The sequence below is a fragment of the Clavelina lepadiformis genome, chromosome 3 (assembly GCF_947623445.1).
Source record: "Clavelina lepadiformis chromosome 3, kaClaLepa1.1, whole genome shotgun sequence".
In the NCBI taxonomy this organism is placed as follows: domain Eukaryota; kingdom Metazoa; phylum Chordata; class Ascidiacea; order Aplousobranchia; family Clavelinidae; genus Clavelina; species Clavelina lepadiformis.
This window is the reverse complement of record NC_135242.1, coordinates 10676929-10695937: the sequence shown is the minus strand read 5'-3', so window position 1 is coordinate 10695937 and position 19009 is coordinate 10676929. Positions and strand designations below refer to the sequence as shown.

General features: G+C 33.5%; 1 protein-coding gene across 4 annotated transcripts in view; it reads right to left on the bottom strand.

Annotated features, from left to right (window-relative positions):
- LOC143450844 (cilia- and flagella-associated protein 46-like) overlaps positions 1-19009 on the bottom strand; it is a 143706-nt gene that overhangs the window by 59515 nt on the left and 65182 nt on the right. For 3 of the 4 annotated variants that reach the window (XM_076951574.1, XM_076951575.1, XM_076951577.1), the window contains exons 23-39: positions 18218-18325; positions 14032-14216; positions 13789-13914; positions 13535-13718; positions 12052-12195; positions 9047-9193; positions 8790-8979; positions 7970-8175; positions 7717-7846; positions 7543-7639; positions 7303-7454; positions 5764-5915; positions 5563-5691; positions 5374-5478; positions 2285-2371; positions 1383-1507; positions 693-888 (exon numbers count right to left, since the gene is read on the bottom strand). In XM_076951574.1, coding sequence (XP_076807689.1) covers positions 693-888; positions 1383-1507; positions 2285-2371; positions 5374-5478; positions 5563-5691; positions 5764-5915; positions 7303-7454; positions 7543-7639; positions 7717-7846; positions 7970-8175; positions 8790-8979; positions 9047-9193; positions 12052-12195; positions 13535-13718; positions 13789-13914; positions 14032-14216; positions 18218-18325 — 2463 coding nt within the window. The remainder of the gene's footprint in view (positions 1-692; positions 889-1382; positions 1508-2284; positions 2372-5373; positions 5479-5562; positions 5692-5763; positions 5916-7302; positions 7455-7542; positions 7640-7716; positions 7847-7969; positions 8176-8789; positions 8980-9046; positions 9194-12051; positions 12196-13534; positions 13719-13788; positions 13915-14031; positions 14217-18217; positions 18326-19009) is intronic. The other variant, XM_076951576.1, reaches the window with a different exon arrangement.

The following is a 19009-nucleotide window of genomic DNA, read 5'->3' as shown; positions in this document are numbered from 1 at the left end:
ATGGGTAAAGTGCCACCACTAGAATCCAACTTCATGCGAGCTGTGAAAGGCTCAGCAGTTGCTTGATAGTTAGTACAATATGGCTGAGCAAGCAATAACGCATAAAAACCCTGCACTCGCTTGCTCTCAATGGGCAGTCTAGCATTGATAGTCATACTGAATGCATCTCTATTTTGTTTTCTGAAAACTATAACTATTTCGTTGTGAATCAATTATATAATTATATTCAAGAACATTATCTGTTTGGTTATTGCACTTTGATGCCTAACTAGTCTATTAGTGTTAAATGAACACGCATATCAATGGAATCAGATTAATAAAAAATCAATCAAATACTAACTAATTATAACCAAACAATCTAGTAAGAACTATTATTTTACAAACAACAGTTTGTTCTGACATTTTCACCCTCAAAAGTTAATATGCTTTTAATGTACAAAATTTTGCTTTATAGCTGTAAGACAGCAGTTTAAATGGTGTGCCTTCTTTGTCCAAACAACTTAGTGTTAGGTAATTATTACTATTATCAATGTGCAACAAAAAACATTTAATGACACTTTTACTTCAAAAATGTTTATCGGCCCAAATTAATGAATGGAACGCAGCTTATCTGCATTAGGAATCAATTAGTTATTCCTAAATTTTTTTAAATCATGGCTATTCTACTGTTAAGTTGAACTAAAAGGTTTTACCTCCCAAAACCATTCATCACCACCAATCAATTGAGCTTCTTTTAAATAGTGAAGGGCTTGTCCAGTATGCCCTTCTTGAACTGCTAGCTTTGCTAAGCCATGGTATATGTCTGCTTTCAATACATGGTCATTAATATGGTTGGTAACAGTTAAGGCTTCATTAAGCAATATGCGGCTTGGCTGATAGAAACCTAACCTAAAAATGTTAATAAATTTAGTTCATTAGATAGAAACATTTCACAATATAAATATCCTCGTCAATAAACCTGGTTGCTAAATCTTTTAAGAAAATCAGAAAAAAAGTTTTAGGAATTAAAAATACGCAGAGAATGAATGAAGTGTGTCAAACATAAGGACAAGCCGAATGAAAAATATTCAGATTCATAAGAACAGCATCTTTATAGTTGGTGGTACAAATGAAAACTTGAGCGTTTTACTGTTCATTTTCACTTCATGCAAAGTAAAAGATTTGGCCCAAATCTGCTTACAAAATTTGGATTCGTTAAAACAACAAAAATGGTTAACATCCCACTCTAAAAGGTTTTAATAATAAAATTAATTGTCTTATGAATGATTACTTTTGTTCAAATAAGGTTTTAAGCAGCACATAAGTAAACAAGCTGTCAACTTTTCCTTCTCTACTTGATTAATACCTGGTAAAACCGTCTAGAAATTTGACGTTAGACTTACAAAATTAATTCTTTTGCCTTTTCTGTCCATATCTCACCCAAGTTCACACCACCAACTCTTTTTCCTTTTAAAGTTATTGGACCGGGCTGAATGATTTCATTGTCAACATCACCTTTACCGTGATCCTAACATTAGAAAAAAATACACCGACATAAATCACTAGTTTTTATAATGAGTTCAACAACAGCTAACATTTCATTACATGTGTGTTTGCTTGCTTATCTGTTAACAACATTACTGAGCAATCTGTTAATCGATTTTGGTAAAATTTTCAGAGATCTTTTTGGTGGTTTTCGGGCCCAACTTCACTCAGACTTTTTTATAAGCAATGGTTAGAACCTTGAAATGCAGCCTGAATTTTTGAGAAAACCAATTAAGCTAAATGAGAGTGAGTATTCATGTTTCTTCAAGTGACAAATCAGCTACAGGGTGGTATTATAAACTTGTTCCGATTAAGTCAAAACATGTTGCCGTACACTATGTAGTATAACATTAAAGTAGTCAAGTTGTAATACAACAAAAACATAAACAAGCGTTTCACAGGATTCATCATCTATTCTGAGATGAGTAAAATCTCAGTAAGTTAAGTACTCGAAAGCCAAGTGGTTTGAGCGATTTATCATTACTTTTCTTTATATCATTTGTTCTTTAATTGCTGTACAGTAGTATGTGTGTTTTCCCTGCTTAAATCAATGTAATCCTTGTTTCCTGTAACCAATTACTTTTCATGCACACAGTAATTAGGAATTAAAACATTTTCCTGCCCCTTAAATGCTGAAGTTACACTTATTTTATATGATATTTGCAATGTTTAAAACAGTTTTAATTTAAGAAGAGATTTATTGGTAGCTAAGTCGAATAACTACAGTAATAACCATCAAATAAAAGTCAAACTATACAACCTTTTCATAAAAATTTTCATTGGCCTTTTGAATTTTTTCCTCTTCTTGCATTGCAAGATCTTTTAGTATGTTCTGAAGTTCCAGATCCTAAAAACACAAAACATTTTTATGAAAGTTTTGCAAAGTTCATGGAGAGAAAGCAGAAAATTAACAAAACTTATCATACATATCGTTATCGTGAAATGCATCATGACAGATCAAGATGATCAATGATAAACTCTGTAATACTATTTTAAGCAGTTTTAAAATGAGAGCACGGGGATTGTGACGAAGGCCGCATGCAAGATGTCACTATAGTAAAAGTATAAATGGTTCCGGTTCAGTGCGCATGTGACGTTAATTTGTGATGGTTTGTTGTTGTTATACCGTTTGCTGAGTGTAGATCCAGGAAAAAACTTGACATTTTGTGTTGGAAAAAATTAAGGGTTTTTGACTGCTTTTTAGGAAAAAATGTAAGGAAAAAAGTTGTATAAAAGTTTAAGCATTTGGTGTGAGAATTACAGATACGAGAATTTTTAAAATACTGCATTGATTCCTTTTATCCTATATCTAGGTGGATACAAAAACTGAGCTAGCAGACCAGGTTTGTTTAGTATCAAATGAAAATTGAAAGAAGTTACTCTGCATTTGTAGGTCTTCGGATGGGCCTACAGCCTCTAAAGGATAGCCCAGAGATCCGGCATTTGGTAAATCCACATTTTTAATGCAGTAAACGCTTCTAACTTAACTGTCTTCTGGACTTAATTTAACCATCAATCTTTAACAACAAGTTTCAGTATCTACCTATAGTCAAATAATCACTTTTCATTTTAATTTTAGTGATAAAATTAATTCAATGATATTTCAAAAATAAAATAGTTTTCATCTCAGTTCTTGAAAAATATAGTTTTGTCATAAATTATCACTTTCAAAGCTAATGAGTATTTGATAGCTTACAATTAAAGAAAATAGTCTAATATCTCAGCCCTACTTGTAATGCTGCAAATCAAAACAACAAAAATACTACATATGGGTTTTTTAAAAATAGTTATCAATAATTTTTTGCTGCACTAATGTACATTTCCTGCCACTGTGGTAAATGAAGAAGCGTATTCATTGGTAAAATGGTCCCAAATCATACCAGAACCATCCATAAAGTAATCTGGTTCGCCCTGGCATTGTGCAGAGTTAAGGAGGCAGGTTACGCTTAAAATAATTGGCAAGGTGTTAGCTAAAAATGTTCTTAGTGGAATTTATAGGCACTGAAATCTTTGCTCTCAAATACCAAACATTTTTTCAACAACTATTCTTGTGGCAATATGTGATTTATTAAAATTCTGTGTGTTTTGTGAAGCAGGGTTCAAAATTTGTGTCATAGTGTACCTTCTGCAAGCATAGCCCCTTCTTCTAACAAAAAAAAACATCAATAAAATCATTTTCGAAGTCGCAAGAAAGTGACATGTTGTCAAAAATTCTGCAGTCATGTGTAGATCCATGACATCAACAAGCTATATCAGCAAACCACATATTAGCATCTGTGACTACATGAACATTAATAAAGAAAGAAAATTCGTGGTTGCAATAGAATTCTTCCTTGAACCAGCTTGATTTTTTAATAGGAATATGGGTGCAGCCAATTGCCCTTAATACAGCCGGAAACTGAGAAATATTTTCAAACCGGTATTTAAAATTATTCAAATCTCCATTGTTTGGAAATCCCATGAGCTGACGATGCTTGTTGGTAATTGCTTGTGTGACTCTGTGGATAATATGGCAAGCAATAATTTGGTCGATGCCGATTAAGTCATTATCAGTCCGCTAAAAATGTCTTGCGAGATAAAACCCTAGTTGTAGTAGTCACAAGTTGCAGAATTAGTGATTTGTAGCGATAGCGAGTTGTGTTGCACTAATTTTGTGCAGATCATCACCAAAAAATTAAGAACTAGATTTTTTTGAAAGTGAATTCTTGAAATTGCCCTACTGTGAAATTTTCAAATTGATTTGCAGAGGCACTGCTTATCTTATACTATTTGGACTTAATTTACCTGCCGAATTAATGATCTGACTCCGTGGTTGCGTGCGGTTAGAAATCTCTAACCTTAACGTGTTACTACTGTTACTAGCCGAAAGCTATTACGATTAACAGATACAGTTTATCAGAAAACAATCCTTTATTGTAGGAACTGTACAGGTTCCGATTAATATGACACAAGCACAAACTTAGCATTCACCAATTAAAACAAGTCTAACGAATTACATTTTAACACGACTGACGTAATACGTTCGTACGATTCGATATCTCTGTCTGCGCGGTTACTCGCATTTTAGCACGAGTTTATAAAGCGGGGCGATGTGAGCGGAAGTATTCAACAAAATATACACAAATAGGTCAGAATCGCAAACGATAAACTAAACGTTGGCAATGGGAATTATACACAGTTTAAACTCGGATGCTATGAAATCACCTGGTAACGTACTAAACGGCGCTTTCACATAAAGTTATTTAGTGCAAGTTTCCAAATATTAAGCGACAATTGCAGTTTCATCAACAAACAACATTTCAATAACCAACTGGCGAATACTTTCCCACGAATGATATATTGGTATTGGTTATGGCTCCCAAGCCACTACAGATTAAGTTGGTCTCTAATGTTTCTTCTACTCAGCGTCTTAATGAGATGATCAATAAATTCAATAGTATCAATATTGTATTTGGTTAATATATTAGGCCTTTTGCTATACTTTCAATTGTTATGTTATCTAACCGTGATAGGAAGCAAAAAATAAACCAAGCTTACATTAATCATGGGCTTGGGCTCACTATTTTATTTATGCTCTCTAAAAAATCTACCAGCCTCACAACAAAGTGTGTGTGGTGTGTTATCTCTTGGCTATCTAGACTTTTGCTGATAAACATACAGAGCAATACAATATCTCTGATCATCACTAAAACATACCATCAGCAAGATTTATCTTTACTTAATCACATATCACTAGTAATTTTTATTTAATCATTTTTGGTGAATCCAACTCTTATGTTTATTTGTGAAATATCTATACTGTAGATTGTAAGTCCAGAAAATCACAAAAACCTATAAACCTTTCCATACCTGCATACATTGAATTTGTTCAGATTCTGTTAAAAATTTAGTGCCAATCAAACTTTCCAAGTGCTGAGCTGCAACTTCCAAATGAACTTCATAACATACTCTGACCTTTTCATAAACAAAGTTTTCAAGTAATGTGATTATGATATCACAAATGGTAATTGTCAAAAAAACAAATGGTACAAGCCCTACCTTTTTTATCTGAATAAGCTGAACCCATGACGAGCTTTGTAAGATAATTTCAGTAATCACAGCGGCCAAACTTAAAACAGGCAATGAGAAATGGTTCATACCACTCTCACAAAGATAATCTGACAGCATCTGCATTTGAAAAGCAGTTAAAACATAGAAGATATTTAAAAAACCTAAAAATATATGTAATCCAATCCATACCATTAAGTAGTACACCGACATTCCAGCACATGTAATATTCTGTTTGTTTAGGGCACATTCACTTGTATCAAACACAAAGGCTTGTTTGATATTTTCTGGAGGGTCATAAATTGCCCATTCGGCAGTTGTTGAGGGAAAGGAACCATTTGAACCTAGATAGGTGAGATATGTAAAGATTAAATCATGCACAAATTGTAAAATCATCTAATCCAGTGGTAACCTGTAGGTAATTCACCCCAAAAGGATAATTTGAAAGTTTTCTGGAATTAATTTTGATTTTCCTGTTTTGGTTACAGTTGCAACAATTTACAAGCCCAATAGCAAACATAAAACGGCATGTTATGTGATTCTGTGAAACCAGCTATTTTGTAAATGAAATGAAATCACATGCATGAAATACACAGGTACAGCTGCTGCAATCCCGATAAATGTGAGTGCATTCATGTGTACCTACAGCAGTACAAGCATGTGATTTCAATTATTGTAGACCCAACTGCGAAATAAACCTAGTATAACAATTAAAATTATGGCATCATTTCTGTGTTGTCTTAGGCTATTATTAATTGATTACAAGCAACAAGTTGTTATTTTTTGAAAAGGGGTTTCAATCAATACGATCAAGTCCTTGAAAGGGGTAACAGCATTGACAATGTTAAAAATCATACGATATTATTTAGCAACACAAATTGTGAAAGAACTAACATCTAAAACTCCATAATACATAAAACATAAATTTAAATAAATGGAATGTTAACATTTTTATCATATAACTGTATGCATTTTATTTTTTTAGTGGAAACATTTAGTGGGGAAAGTGAACCGGATAATTGTTCCAGAATAGACTTTAGTGTTTGAACGGCCGACCAGTAGAAAGTACTGAAAAGAGTATATTGCAACATAGTATTTGGTTAGGAACTATATCACGTCCATTTAGATTTTTTCATAATCGTAGTGATTGGATGCGCTTGGCGGTTGCTAACTACAAACAATCAGAGAGATGTGGCCATTTTGCACCTCAATACATGTATAAATTTTTGCTTAGTTATTTACCGGTAAATGGGGTAGATGTTGCATTTGTGGTACTTTTTGAAGCAGTAGCATTTATTACACTGAATTGAAGTACCGAATTCATTTGGCAACTTCAAATTCAAGAAATTCATGAAATATTTAGAGATCAAAAAGGATGATCAAACGACTGTATTTGTGCTTGAAATCATTGTTGTTTTTTCCTTTGGTTTATAGTTCTGGCTAGCAAGTTAAACCACTTACAGCCCAAGAAACAAAGCAATGCCTTTACATGACAATTTCCCAAGATTCCAACCCTAGGCTACAATTACACGATTAAACAATTACACGAATTTTAAGAAGCAACTCAGGGGTATGGCATACGTTTGAAAAACAACAATTACAATTATTAGATTACTTGAATTTCTTTTGAGCAGAAACTAAACATTATTCATGATTTTCATTTTGGTAATATTTTAACAAGACCGTGGAAAGCCTTTCTAGATTAATTTTGAAATTTTAGTCATGTTCTACCTTTACGTTTTGATTTTTCACTTAAACCGGGTATGGGCTTGGTTGCTCTCTTTCCACCAGAACTTTTTTTCCCATCATCAGTACCAGCTGTTTGTTGTTTGGGAATTTGTTTAACAACATTACTTGCTGAGGTTAAGGCATTTTTCCACAACCTTTTGTATAAAATGAAAACAAAAAATCCGAGCTTTAAAATGATTCAGTTTTGCATGTTACAAATAGTTAAATAGTGTTGTAAAATACCTCATTACAAAACCATATGCAAGCTCACAAAATGAAGTGAAATTATTAGTGCCCTTTCCGCATATCGTTGCCAACATCACATGACTGCGAATTAAACCTATAGTAATAACATTTTTAAAATCAGTTTCATTACACAACAGTGGGTATTTTGTAAATGTGCACTAAGATTAATACCTTCTAACTGCCTTGTGCTTTGCAGCTCTTCAATCTTGACATTCTTGTTAAGTGTATTAACACCAATTTTGACGCCCACTCCAGCAGTCTCAAGTTGTGCACCAGGCTCTTTATTCTTTGAATCTGTACTCTGTATGTACATCTTCCTTTATGGATTTCATTTATTATAACAGCATAACGCAGTGTAAATACACATTTAACAAGTTGTGGAACAAAGTGCTAGAATTTGTCGGCACATTTTTTTTTGACTTACCTCTGAATCTTCCTTTTTTGTTTGAAAAAAATTATCAGAAGAAGCTTTGCTGTCATTTTTCTTGACAGCAGCATTTCTAGGTGCAGTCTTAGAACTTTTTGATTTTTTACCCTTAAATTTTTCTTTAGTTATTTCTTCATTCACCTTTGTCTCAAACTTCAGGCTTAAAAGTAAATCACAAGCCCACTGTATGATGAGAATTGAGTCTACAAAGGTGAGAATAACAGTTCATAATGTTGCACTACTTAAATGCGTTTATAGAATTCATTAACACATTTACTACATTTACATGTACACAAGAAGTTAATTTTATAAACAAATTTTGTTTATAACATCAACATTCTTCAGGCTGTTTTAAATGCTTATTTTTACAATTGTATTATTTGTAGACGAAAATCGTTGTAGAAGTTTTTTTGTGTTGCTTTTAAATAAGGTAAGGTAGGATATAACAGTATTTTCGAGCAATAACCTATGCTGTTTTAAGAAGCAATAAGGATTATGACAACATTTTAAAAACGATTAATGTAAAAAATTTAAAATATGTGCAAAAAAACATGATGCTCCTAAAATAAATTCGATTTTTTGCTTAAGGTTACAAATTGCCTTGGTATTATTGTGGAGGCAAGCCCAAAAACAAAAACCCCAGAAGATGGTTAATCTGCATTCAAGTCCAGTAACCAACAAAATGTTACAACATTACGTAAAATAAAATAACAGTTTAAAATGAATAATAAAAACAATGTCAAAACGAAAACAAATACCTGCCAAAAATGCAAACAAGTAAATTTTTAATAGCTAGCGTAACAATTAATCTACTAACTTTGAATGTCACATTCATTGCAATACATCCAAGTTGCAAGTTCTAGTAAATATTCAATTTTCTGCCACAGTGTGTTATGTGAAAACAAAACCTCAATGCTATGTTGAAATGCTTGCAGCTGCTCTAAACAATTTCTTGAACATAGTGCAACTCTGTGCCACATGTGTGATACATATTCCTCTGATTCACCCTGCAGGACAAGAACAAATGAAAACAAACAGAAAGAATGTGACATCACATCTCATTAACCAACACACCTTGAATTTAGCAAAGTCCATTTGAATATTTTTTCCCAATTTTGCCTTTACAATGACCCTGTGCTTAAACAAGATCAGACGATGCTTAGTTCGAGGCATGTGATGCATTGCTTTATCCAGCACCATCAATCCATCTTCCCATTCACCCTGAACATGTCAGTGTAAACATTTGCTCTAAATTGTTTAAAAGCACGCTCAAAGAAAACTTCCACACATGGTGTTGTTTTGTCTTACTGCTAAAATTCAGGGGTAAGTCCAAAAACAATTTGGCTTCAAGTTTGAGAGTAGGTACGACAAAGCATACTAGAGAAAAGACATTAATATACATTATTATTTGTAGCGGTTAAGCAGTTATTGCCAAAATTGTATTACAAATTTGACCTCCTATTATCCACTGGTCAACACGATTTTTTGTGCCAAGGATTTGACAACGATTTTAGGCTAATTTGGGGTCGCTGATTTCGAAAATGACAATCATTTTTCTCAATTGGCTCTAGTTTTTGAGATATTTAGATTTTTCACTTTTGGAAATTCCACTCATATCACACATAACGCAATATTAGGTTTCAGGTCTCAGCCAACTGTAATACACTTGGACAATAGTCAAATGCATAAATATCACAATACTAAATCAATCAGTGCATAATAAGTCTGTTTTTATATATAATTGATGGTGAATCGCTTTTTGTATGACTTTCTTTTATGGCGGACGTCAGTACAATCGTGCTGAAAACACCAACATTAGTCTGCCATCAAGTTTTTCTCCCATCTGCCCTGGTATCATTCTTCCATCACCTTTATGTCCTGATGAAATCTCTCCCCTTGTTCTTCAGAAAAATTACCCAATTTGTCAGGAAATTTTTCCAAATGGCTGTGGAGATAGTGCACTTAAATGCTCATATTTGCCCCTACCTGTTGGTAGGTCTCGAGCATATTTTCTACCAGCTCTGCATAATTTTCTGCCTTGTGGTTTCCAAAAAAGTTCTTCACCACAGACACAAAACAAGACCAAGCTTGGAATTCCACATTGTTCATGCTTGTTCCAAATTTGAGTCATTGATTAATTTGCGAATTTGAGGCCCATCAAAAATGCCTGCTTTCAAATTTTCGGTTGTCACTTTTGGAAAACATCTACAAAAATATTTAAAACAATCACCATCTTTATATAAAGCCTTTACAAATTGTTTCATGAGCCCCAGCCTGACATAGAGAGGTGGTAAAATGATCTTCTTTCTTTGAAACAAAGGTTCTTTAATAACATTTGCTTTGCCTACTTCTAGATTTTCTCTTGTGAGCCATGCCTTTTTTACCCTGTGCTGGGTCTTTGCTGTCCCACAAGCACATAAAGCAGGGATACTTAGTGTATCCACTTTGCTGCCCAAGCAAAAAGTTCACCATCTTTAAGTCAACACAAATTGACCACTGGTGCTCGGCATAGCAGATCTTCCGTAAAACTAATTTCACATTTTCATACTCTTCTTTCAGTTTTGTTGAATGAGCAATTGGCAGAGATGAATAGCAGTTGACATTATGCAACAGAATGCATTTTAAACTTCTGGTAGAGCTGTCTATAAACAATCGCCAGTCTTCTTGTTTGTAGTCTAGGACTTTCATTTTGAGGAGAAGTCCAGTTATATCATTTCAATATTCAAGGTCTGCATCTTGACTGAAGAAGGGAAAGAGTTCCTCTTCTCCAGTCCGGTAAGCTGTTATCTTTGCATCCGCCTTTAGACAGTTCTTCTCCTTCAGTCTGGAAGCTAAAACCTCAGATGCTTCTTTTGATAAGTTAAAGTCTCTGATAAGATCATTAAGCTCCTTTTGTGTGAACTGTTCGGGAGTGAAAGAGCTTTCTTCGTAAATGTTTCATTTCATGCTTTTCCTCAATATCTGTTTCTTGCAAATCTGGTACTGATGTAAACGCAGGTAAGGGAATGCTTTTGCAGTGCTCAACCGGTCGCCTTACTAACTAGTTTTAAGAAGAGTAACGTTTTATTCACCTGCAACTCGAAAGAAGCAAACTTGATCAAGGTCAGCGATTCTTTCCTTCAGTGCATTAAATATTTCAAGAAATCATGAGAAATTAACGCATTTTTATCGACAAATAAGGCAGGTCTATTTAATGAGAATAACAATTGAGTCTATTCTGAGGTTTCAACCTAAACACAAACGATGACGTGATAGCTAAAACACTGTCACTAATGCCAGAAATAGTGAAAAATGCTGAAATAAAGAAAATAACCATATCTCGAAAACTAGAACCAATTCAGCAAAACCAATGCCAAATTCGGAATCAGCGACCTCAAATTACCCTAAATCCGTTGAAACATCGCTGGCACCTCAAAAAAAATTTTTTTTGTTGGGCTGTGTTATGATTGAGGGATGGCAACTATGACATCACAATGTAAAAACAATATGTTTGATGACTGGGGTTTGTATTAGATATGGTAGTTGTGGTAGGCTAGCTAAAGCGTTTTGGATGGAATCCGTAGATGATTAGTAGCAGGTAATGTTTATTTTTAGCATAGATAAGCCACAGATGACAGCAGTTTTATGGCCGTTACCGGTCTAGACTAGGGCCAACATCGAAAACTGAACTGTAGCTTAGCATCAACATTCACTGGTACTAATACACCAACGATAAACTTGCTTAGGCTTGTTTAATTTAAAGTATTTTATGTATACTTTTATTAAACCTATTACTTTTCGGCAACACGAAACGTTCTATTCACACTTAATCCAAATACCTAAGTTAAGTATATTGCTTCTTCTACTGTGACGTAGTATGAGCCGCCATCTGCGTCATAATGAAGCGATGAATTTGCGTTTTTCTGCTATTTATTTGTGGCAATAACTGCTAAGCGTTGCATCCGAGTACAAATCTTTTATCTAGTATATTTAGTGACAACTACTCTAAGATTCAAGGCAAACTAATTTTTAGACTTGCGCCTCACTTTAAATAATATGTTTTTTTCTTTAATATTTCTATTCAATATATTTAAACAAACCTTGTCAGCAAAAGTTTGAAACAAAACACCATACATTGCAGCTCTTAGAGTTCTGTCATCGGTCGTGTCATCAAATAGGGATATGCCAGTGTTTTGTTTAGATTCTTGTATACTGTTTGTAGTTGTGGGCAAAGACACCTCATGCTAGATAATTGAGAAATAATTTTTGGAAAATCTAAAAGTCGGAGAAAATTTACTACAAAACAGTATAATATTTATGTTCTTCACAGTTTACTACAAAAATTTATCACCAGTGATATTTTCAAGTAGCACTCGGTTTATTGCATTTTTATGATTAGTTCCAGAGACAATTCCATCTAGTAAGGAGCAGCAATGTCATCACATCTCCATAAGATTAATTATTATCATTGGTGTGCATTTTTACTGAACAAACTTGGGCTCATCAACAAGGCCCTACATTAGTGTTATGGCCATTAGAAATCAGGCTCCTGTCTGGGATGGGATTTTTTCCTATCCACATTGAAGTAGGTTCTAATCATCTGTTGCTCGAACACATTACCTGCTCATCTGTTTGACTTCGCTTTTTAACTTATGCTTTGTGGATTTAACTAATTATGGGTTTAGTGGAAATGCTAGTTGTTTAATAGCAATAAAAAACATAGGAAAAATTTTTACATGTCCTAAGCATGTTCTTTTGCAATAACTTTAGAATGTGTGCATTTACCAAATGAAATCTTAAAGCTGTACATATAAACTTCAATACATACAATTGGGATGGTGTTCAGGAAGATATAAACAGTCATCTTGTCTACATGGCAGACGTTTTAAGCAAAAAAACACAATGGTCTTAAATGCCAGGTACACATCAAAAACATAAATTTGGTATTAAAAAGTTAAAGAAGCAATAAATGCCGGTATATATGTGGCAGTGGCTAGTGGAAACTTTGGCAAATTTTTTTTGTTTTTTGGAGTAATTTTTGGGTAACAATGACTTCATGAAGCAGACAAAACACTTTCAGTTAAAGGGCATAAGCAGGAAAATTTTACAGTTCAAACCTGTTTTATGTTTCGTATAACATGTTAATATATTTTATTATTCTACTAAATCAAAAAACATTCTGTACTTGTATTTGCTCCCTGGCAATACTTTCCCACATACCTGAAAGTTGCTGGTTTTGCTACTAGTTACTGATTACCCTTCTAGATAAAACACCATACTGTGGTCAAAAATTTCAGCAAAAAAATTGTAATGTTCCACGCATTTGTGAATAGCATATCGTAAGTATGGGCTGTATTTGCCAATTGGAGTAAGTAGTTAGTGTAGCTTCAAATTTTGTTGTTTAACTGTGTATCAATACATATTTTGCATTTGCAAATTTCAACAATTTCAAGCTAAGAAAACTTTAGATAATAAGTTTTCAGTGTATATGCATTACTTACACATATGGTTTATCTGACAGTTACAAAATAGAAATAGGTTTCATTGGTTATTTTAATTAATATATTCATGAGCAACAAATACCTCTTCTTCATTACATTGGGTTTGACTTGCTGTATGTAGAATACAAGTCAGTAAAACTTCCAAAGGTTTTCCTAAAGTCTCTCTTTGTAGCACTGATGAAACGAATGGCAAAGCCGAATTCCACCATTTCCTACATGCTAACATGACCAATTTGAAACTGCCAGCTTGCTTACCATATTTAGCACTGTAAAAATTTAAATTCCATTTTCCAAATGGTTTTATGAAAGCATAGTAATAAGTAAAAATAACTATACCTTTCCACAAAACTATGCATAGCCTGTCTTCTTAAAGAAGGATTGGCCGCACTGGTATCCATTAAGCTTTCACCAAGAATGCATGAAGATAAACACAACAATTCAAGTGCAGCGCTTTTACGGTGTCTATTTAAAATAAGCTTTAAAATTATTTTCTACAGACTACAAATGAAATCTCATAAAGATCAATAACCACTGATAATACTGTATCTAACAATCTTACAATGCATCCTCCCATAATACCTTTCTAACACGTTTTGACCAGTCTTCTTCTTGAGTATAGATGATGATAACGCCAAAGACTTATTTGTGCATCTTGACACAAGTAAATGATCCTTCTTCAACCTTGAAAACTCTGATAATCTTGTCCATACTTCCAATTCAAGATACAAATCATCCCAATTACATCTTTCAACAATGTCACAAACCTTAGAAAGCAAATTTACATATTGCAAATAAATAAACTCTTTCAAATACATTGCAATCTCGGGAGTTATACTTTACATGCATATCCTCATAGTAGTAAATAAACTTTTCAGTTAAAACAAGAAAAAAACGAATATCCAGAAAGAATCAACAAAATACAACTGAAAAGTTTTGCAATGAATTTTTTTCTTATTGTGACGAAAACTAAGCAGTCTAGTTTGAGCTTTTCATTTTTCACTCTGGCATCATAATTTTTGGTTCACAAAGTTAAAGATTACAAGACAAAATGTTACGAACTACAAATACTGAATTTGTTTTGCATGCCATCTTACAGAAAAATGCTGAAACTTTGGAACAATTTCTGCAGATGTACATCAATCACATATATGAAAGGTAGTATTTCACTATTTGGCTGCCATTTCGCAGTAGGTTATTATCTTCTTGGATAAATTTTTTTTCTTTCATAGTGCGTTCAATCATTGATTGTTTTAATACAAGCTGTAATATGTTAAATGGAAAGAAACATTTGTTTGCACTGACCCAAAATAATGCCTCAATCATGCGTAAAAAAAAGCTCATTGTTTAAAATTTAAACGTTCACAATATTTTACAATATATTATTTGCGATTTATTCAGTCAGTCAGCATATCAGACACTAACAAAGAAGGCTATAAAATAGTGGGTTGTTGAAACTCCAAATTTTGACAGAAGTAAGAACCTAACAAAGGACACATTATAACGCTTTTCGATTAACTTCGTGGAGACTGCGCCAGAAGCGTAAATTCTGTTATCAGGATCTTTCTCCTAACACAATTTTCTAGGTAATTGGGAAAACTTTGTCTCAGGAAAAAACCTGAGAGAGCTTATGCGTGATAAATGATAAAATGCAACATATCCTAACTTTTACCATCAAACCAAACTCAACCAACAAACATTGTTAAGCCACATGATCGTTCAAATGAAATAGTGAAAATGTGATGTCTGAACAGCCAGTATGAATAAATATATGATGGATTAGCAGCAAAGATGACACTTAAAATTAAAATAATGTCAAATGAACTTGGTTGATTCTAATGAATACAGTTATTTTAGAAAAGTTTTAAAAAATTCCTGTTTAGTATTCCAATTGGCATACAGACAATATGTTTTGAACAAAAAGGAAATATCACTGAGGCTGAAATTATCTAAGCTGTAAGATCCGGTAAGGTGGTTCATTGTGATGAAATCTGACATGAAATGCTGAAGGCCATGAACCAAGGAAAAACCCTAGCTGTGGCCTGTAATCAAACGGCAAGGAGTTCAAGTAAAACACTAAGACATTGGCAAATGAATGTTATCATCCCTATAAACAAGAAGGGTGTTCTCATTATGGATGGATCTTTCCGCTTATTGTATCTGGTAAGGTGTATGCCAAATGTCTTCAAAAGCGATGCCGTGAAATAGTCGATTCACAACATGAGGACACATGATTTTCTTTTGTCCTGGTTAAAGCACAACGGAACAAATTTTGACTTTTAAGCATTTTTTGAACGGCCTTGGAGATACGCAAAAGATGTACAATCGATTTTCTTAAGATAAGCTCTGGAGACCATTGAAAGAGTACAGTATTGATGATAGCTTACTAGTAACCATAAAATCACTGCACAGTTGACCTAAATTTTGTATCACTTGGTTGGTTTTTTGACCTTGCATTACAACGATTGCTTTGAAATAAACAATGCTTTGGTGAAATGCAGTTCAATTTTTCTTGGTATATAGTGTATGTGCTGCTTGTGTTGCTATGTTGCATTGTCATTTCGTTATAAACTTCAGAAAAAAAAGCAAACACATTGCAATCTATAATGGGGCTGAAATACCTACACCCTTGTAGCATGTATGTTTAGAAATCTATCAAGCTTGGTAGATCACGCTCTGCAGCATAACGATTTGCAACAATGCTAAATTATCCCGTCATTAAAAGTGAAGTAAAACAAACGAAAAAAATGGAGCGAAACTAATGGCTGATGATATTGACATTTATGGCAAACTTAATGAGCTTAATTAACTTAACAAACTTAAATTTGAAATTAAACTAAGTTAGTCCACCACATAAAACATTACCTACAAATTTTGTAGCAACGTTTTGCTCAGTGCAGTCAAAAGAAGTGCAGTCGTGTGTGAGCTTCAATATTTGTTTATCCTGAAGTGAGCGCTTTATAAGACTACAAAGCTTTCAATTCTTCTTTTCATTCCATATCTCACTTATGGTCATAAAGCTTAGATAATGACCAAAAGAGTGCATTCACAAGTGCGGGTTTCATAAATGGGATTTTTAAGCACATGCAACAGCAAAAAAAATAACCTCAAAGTTTTTGAACCTTAAGGTTTTATTGATTTATTTTATTAGTTTCATGCTAACTTTGCCACGAATCACTGCTCATTACTGACACTGTTAAGTTACTTGTCACTGTTACCTAACACTGTTAAGTAAAAATATGCTCCACCATAATTATACAAACACACCATTTTCTCACAGGACTGGAGTGAACCTTGTGAAATTCCTATGAACAAAACAAATTCCTGTTTTAATATAATTAGGCAAAAGGAACAGGTGATGAGCAATGTTACAACAAACAGCCCATATCACATGCATTTAAATCTATGACCGACAAGTGGTAGAATTTCATAGTTCAACTGAAACATTCCCAGAGAAAGTTTAAAAGCGGTTCGGCAATTACACCGACGTTACACTTCTTTGAGTTGACATAAAAATATCTGGTATTACACTCCTATTCCAACCAGATCCAAATTAATCTGTAACCTGTATAATTGCATACAATCAAATCAATGCAATATTGTACTAACACCTGATAACAGCTGTATATTAACTTGGCCAATACCTACCAGAACATTTGCTCCAAGGTTGATTGAATATTATAAAATTAGAAAAGCTCTCCCTAATCAATTATGTACGTCTACTAGTGCTATTGCTACCCAGGTAAAGGTCTCTGGTCGAGACAAAATTTGCTGAAATTCAATTCATTTTTAAGTTGATTACCAAATAACTAACTATTGTTAAAATAGGTGAAAAACACCACTAATCGTTAACTTGTTAAAAACCTTTGTTAGCTTGTAAAATTACTGCGCTCTAAACATTTTTCAAAATACAGTCGGAACTTTCTTCACTATTAGTTAACTTAATGTTAGCTACTCGGACTACTTTACAATAAATATGATGGTTCAGTTTCTAACCATACCAGCGAGGAATCTACTGGGCTACTCAGTACTCAAGTAAATTTCCATGACTCAGAAATGATCTTCTAATAGGCCTTCCACAACTGAATTGCTATATCACACTAAGTTAGAACAACCACATAAGCATGCCAGTACACTGTAGGCACCGACTAACTGTATCGCCAACCAGCCTGCTGCTGAGGCTGTACAGTACCGATTCAGCAGAAGGTGGCTAACGCTAAATCACCATTTACCAGTAGTTTTCATGTTACTTACCTGACTTTAACAAAAAAGTAAGCGTTAATATCAACAAATGAAATTTATACTTTGAGAGGCAAAACAAAAATTCGGTCCTACCATTTCTGCTACGCTATGCCTTACCGCACAAGTTGTTCACAGAATGGTATATAAGTGACAAGCAAATTCTTTGCCCGACAAAAAGAAAATTTTGATCAAACGTCACCAGTTCATGATCAACTCGTTACAGTAAACAATTACCACGAAATTTACCGTCAATCTCGGATCAGCTGATCTAAGTTTTTACAAGTTGAACAAATTTGATCTGCCTTTGATCTACTAAATTATAACATTGGGACAGAGGGTGAGTTTATTCAAGCATGTCAAAAAGATGATACATCGCCTAAGGGGTGATAAGCCCTCTAGTTCACAAATTGAATACTGGTACTGATTCAATAAAATCCTGTAGAAGTGTAGTCCAATTGAGCTGTTTAATTTTTTTATTACAACATTAACTGCACAGTAACTTCAACTTATCATAATACCAACTCACCTCATGAAGATTTGGAACAATAAATTCCATCAATGAATTGCTGCCATTACAAGTTAACATTTCTAACATAATTAATGCTCTTGTCATATCGGGTTGGTCACAACTTTTCTAAAAAAAAAGAAAATTAAATGCACTGGTTGAAACTACCGGGTGAAATAAAAAAAGAAATAAAATTGAACAGATTATTATTAACCAAAAATTATAATTATTTAGGGCATTTCTAAAGTGGAATCTTTTTATCATAAGGATATCTATCATACGACCGGTTGAAATTGTGATTAATGTACATTTGCAAAAACATTTAATTTAATGCCAAAAACAAAGAAAGTTATATTAATGATCTATATATTATTATAATTAATATATTATTAAATAATTCACTCTTTTTCTATGTTGATCATCGCATTTATTAAGCTGAAATTTTCTAGTTGAAATCGGGTTGAATTACTCTATAACGTAAAAATAAATAAAGATAAAACATTCAATAAATTGCTTGGAGCTGTTTAAACACTCGTGTCATTGTTGCTGCGAGTTTTTAAGGCTCAAAACAACAGAGATAATTGGAAGAGCTGAGCAGTAGCAAAATACACTTTTGAAGTTGATGGTAGTTTAACCGTGTTAACCCAGTATATATAATCAGTATACGGGGAAGGCCCAAAAAGTATCTGACCATTGAAAATAAAAAACAAAACAATAAATATCACAGGTTTTATTAATATCCTTTACAATACTCTACTTGCAAGTGTACATCCTTTTCCCAACACTTCATTCACTTTTGAAAACACTGTTAAA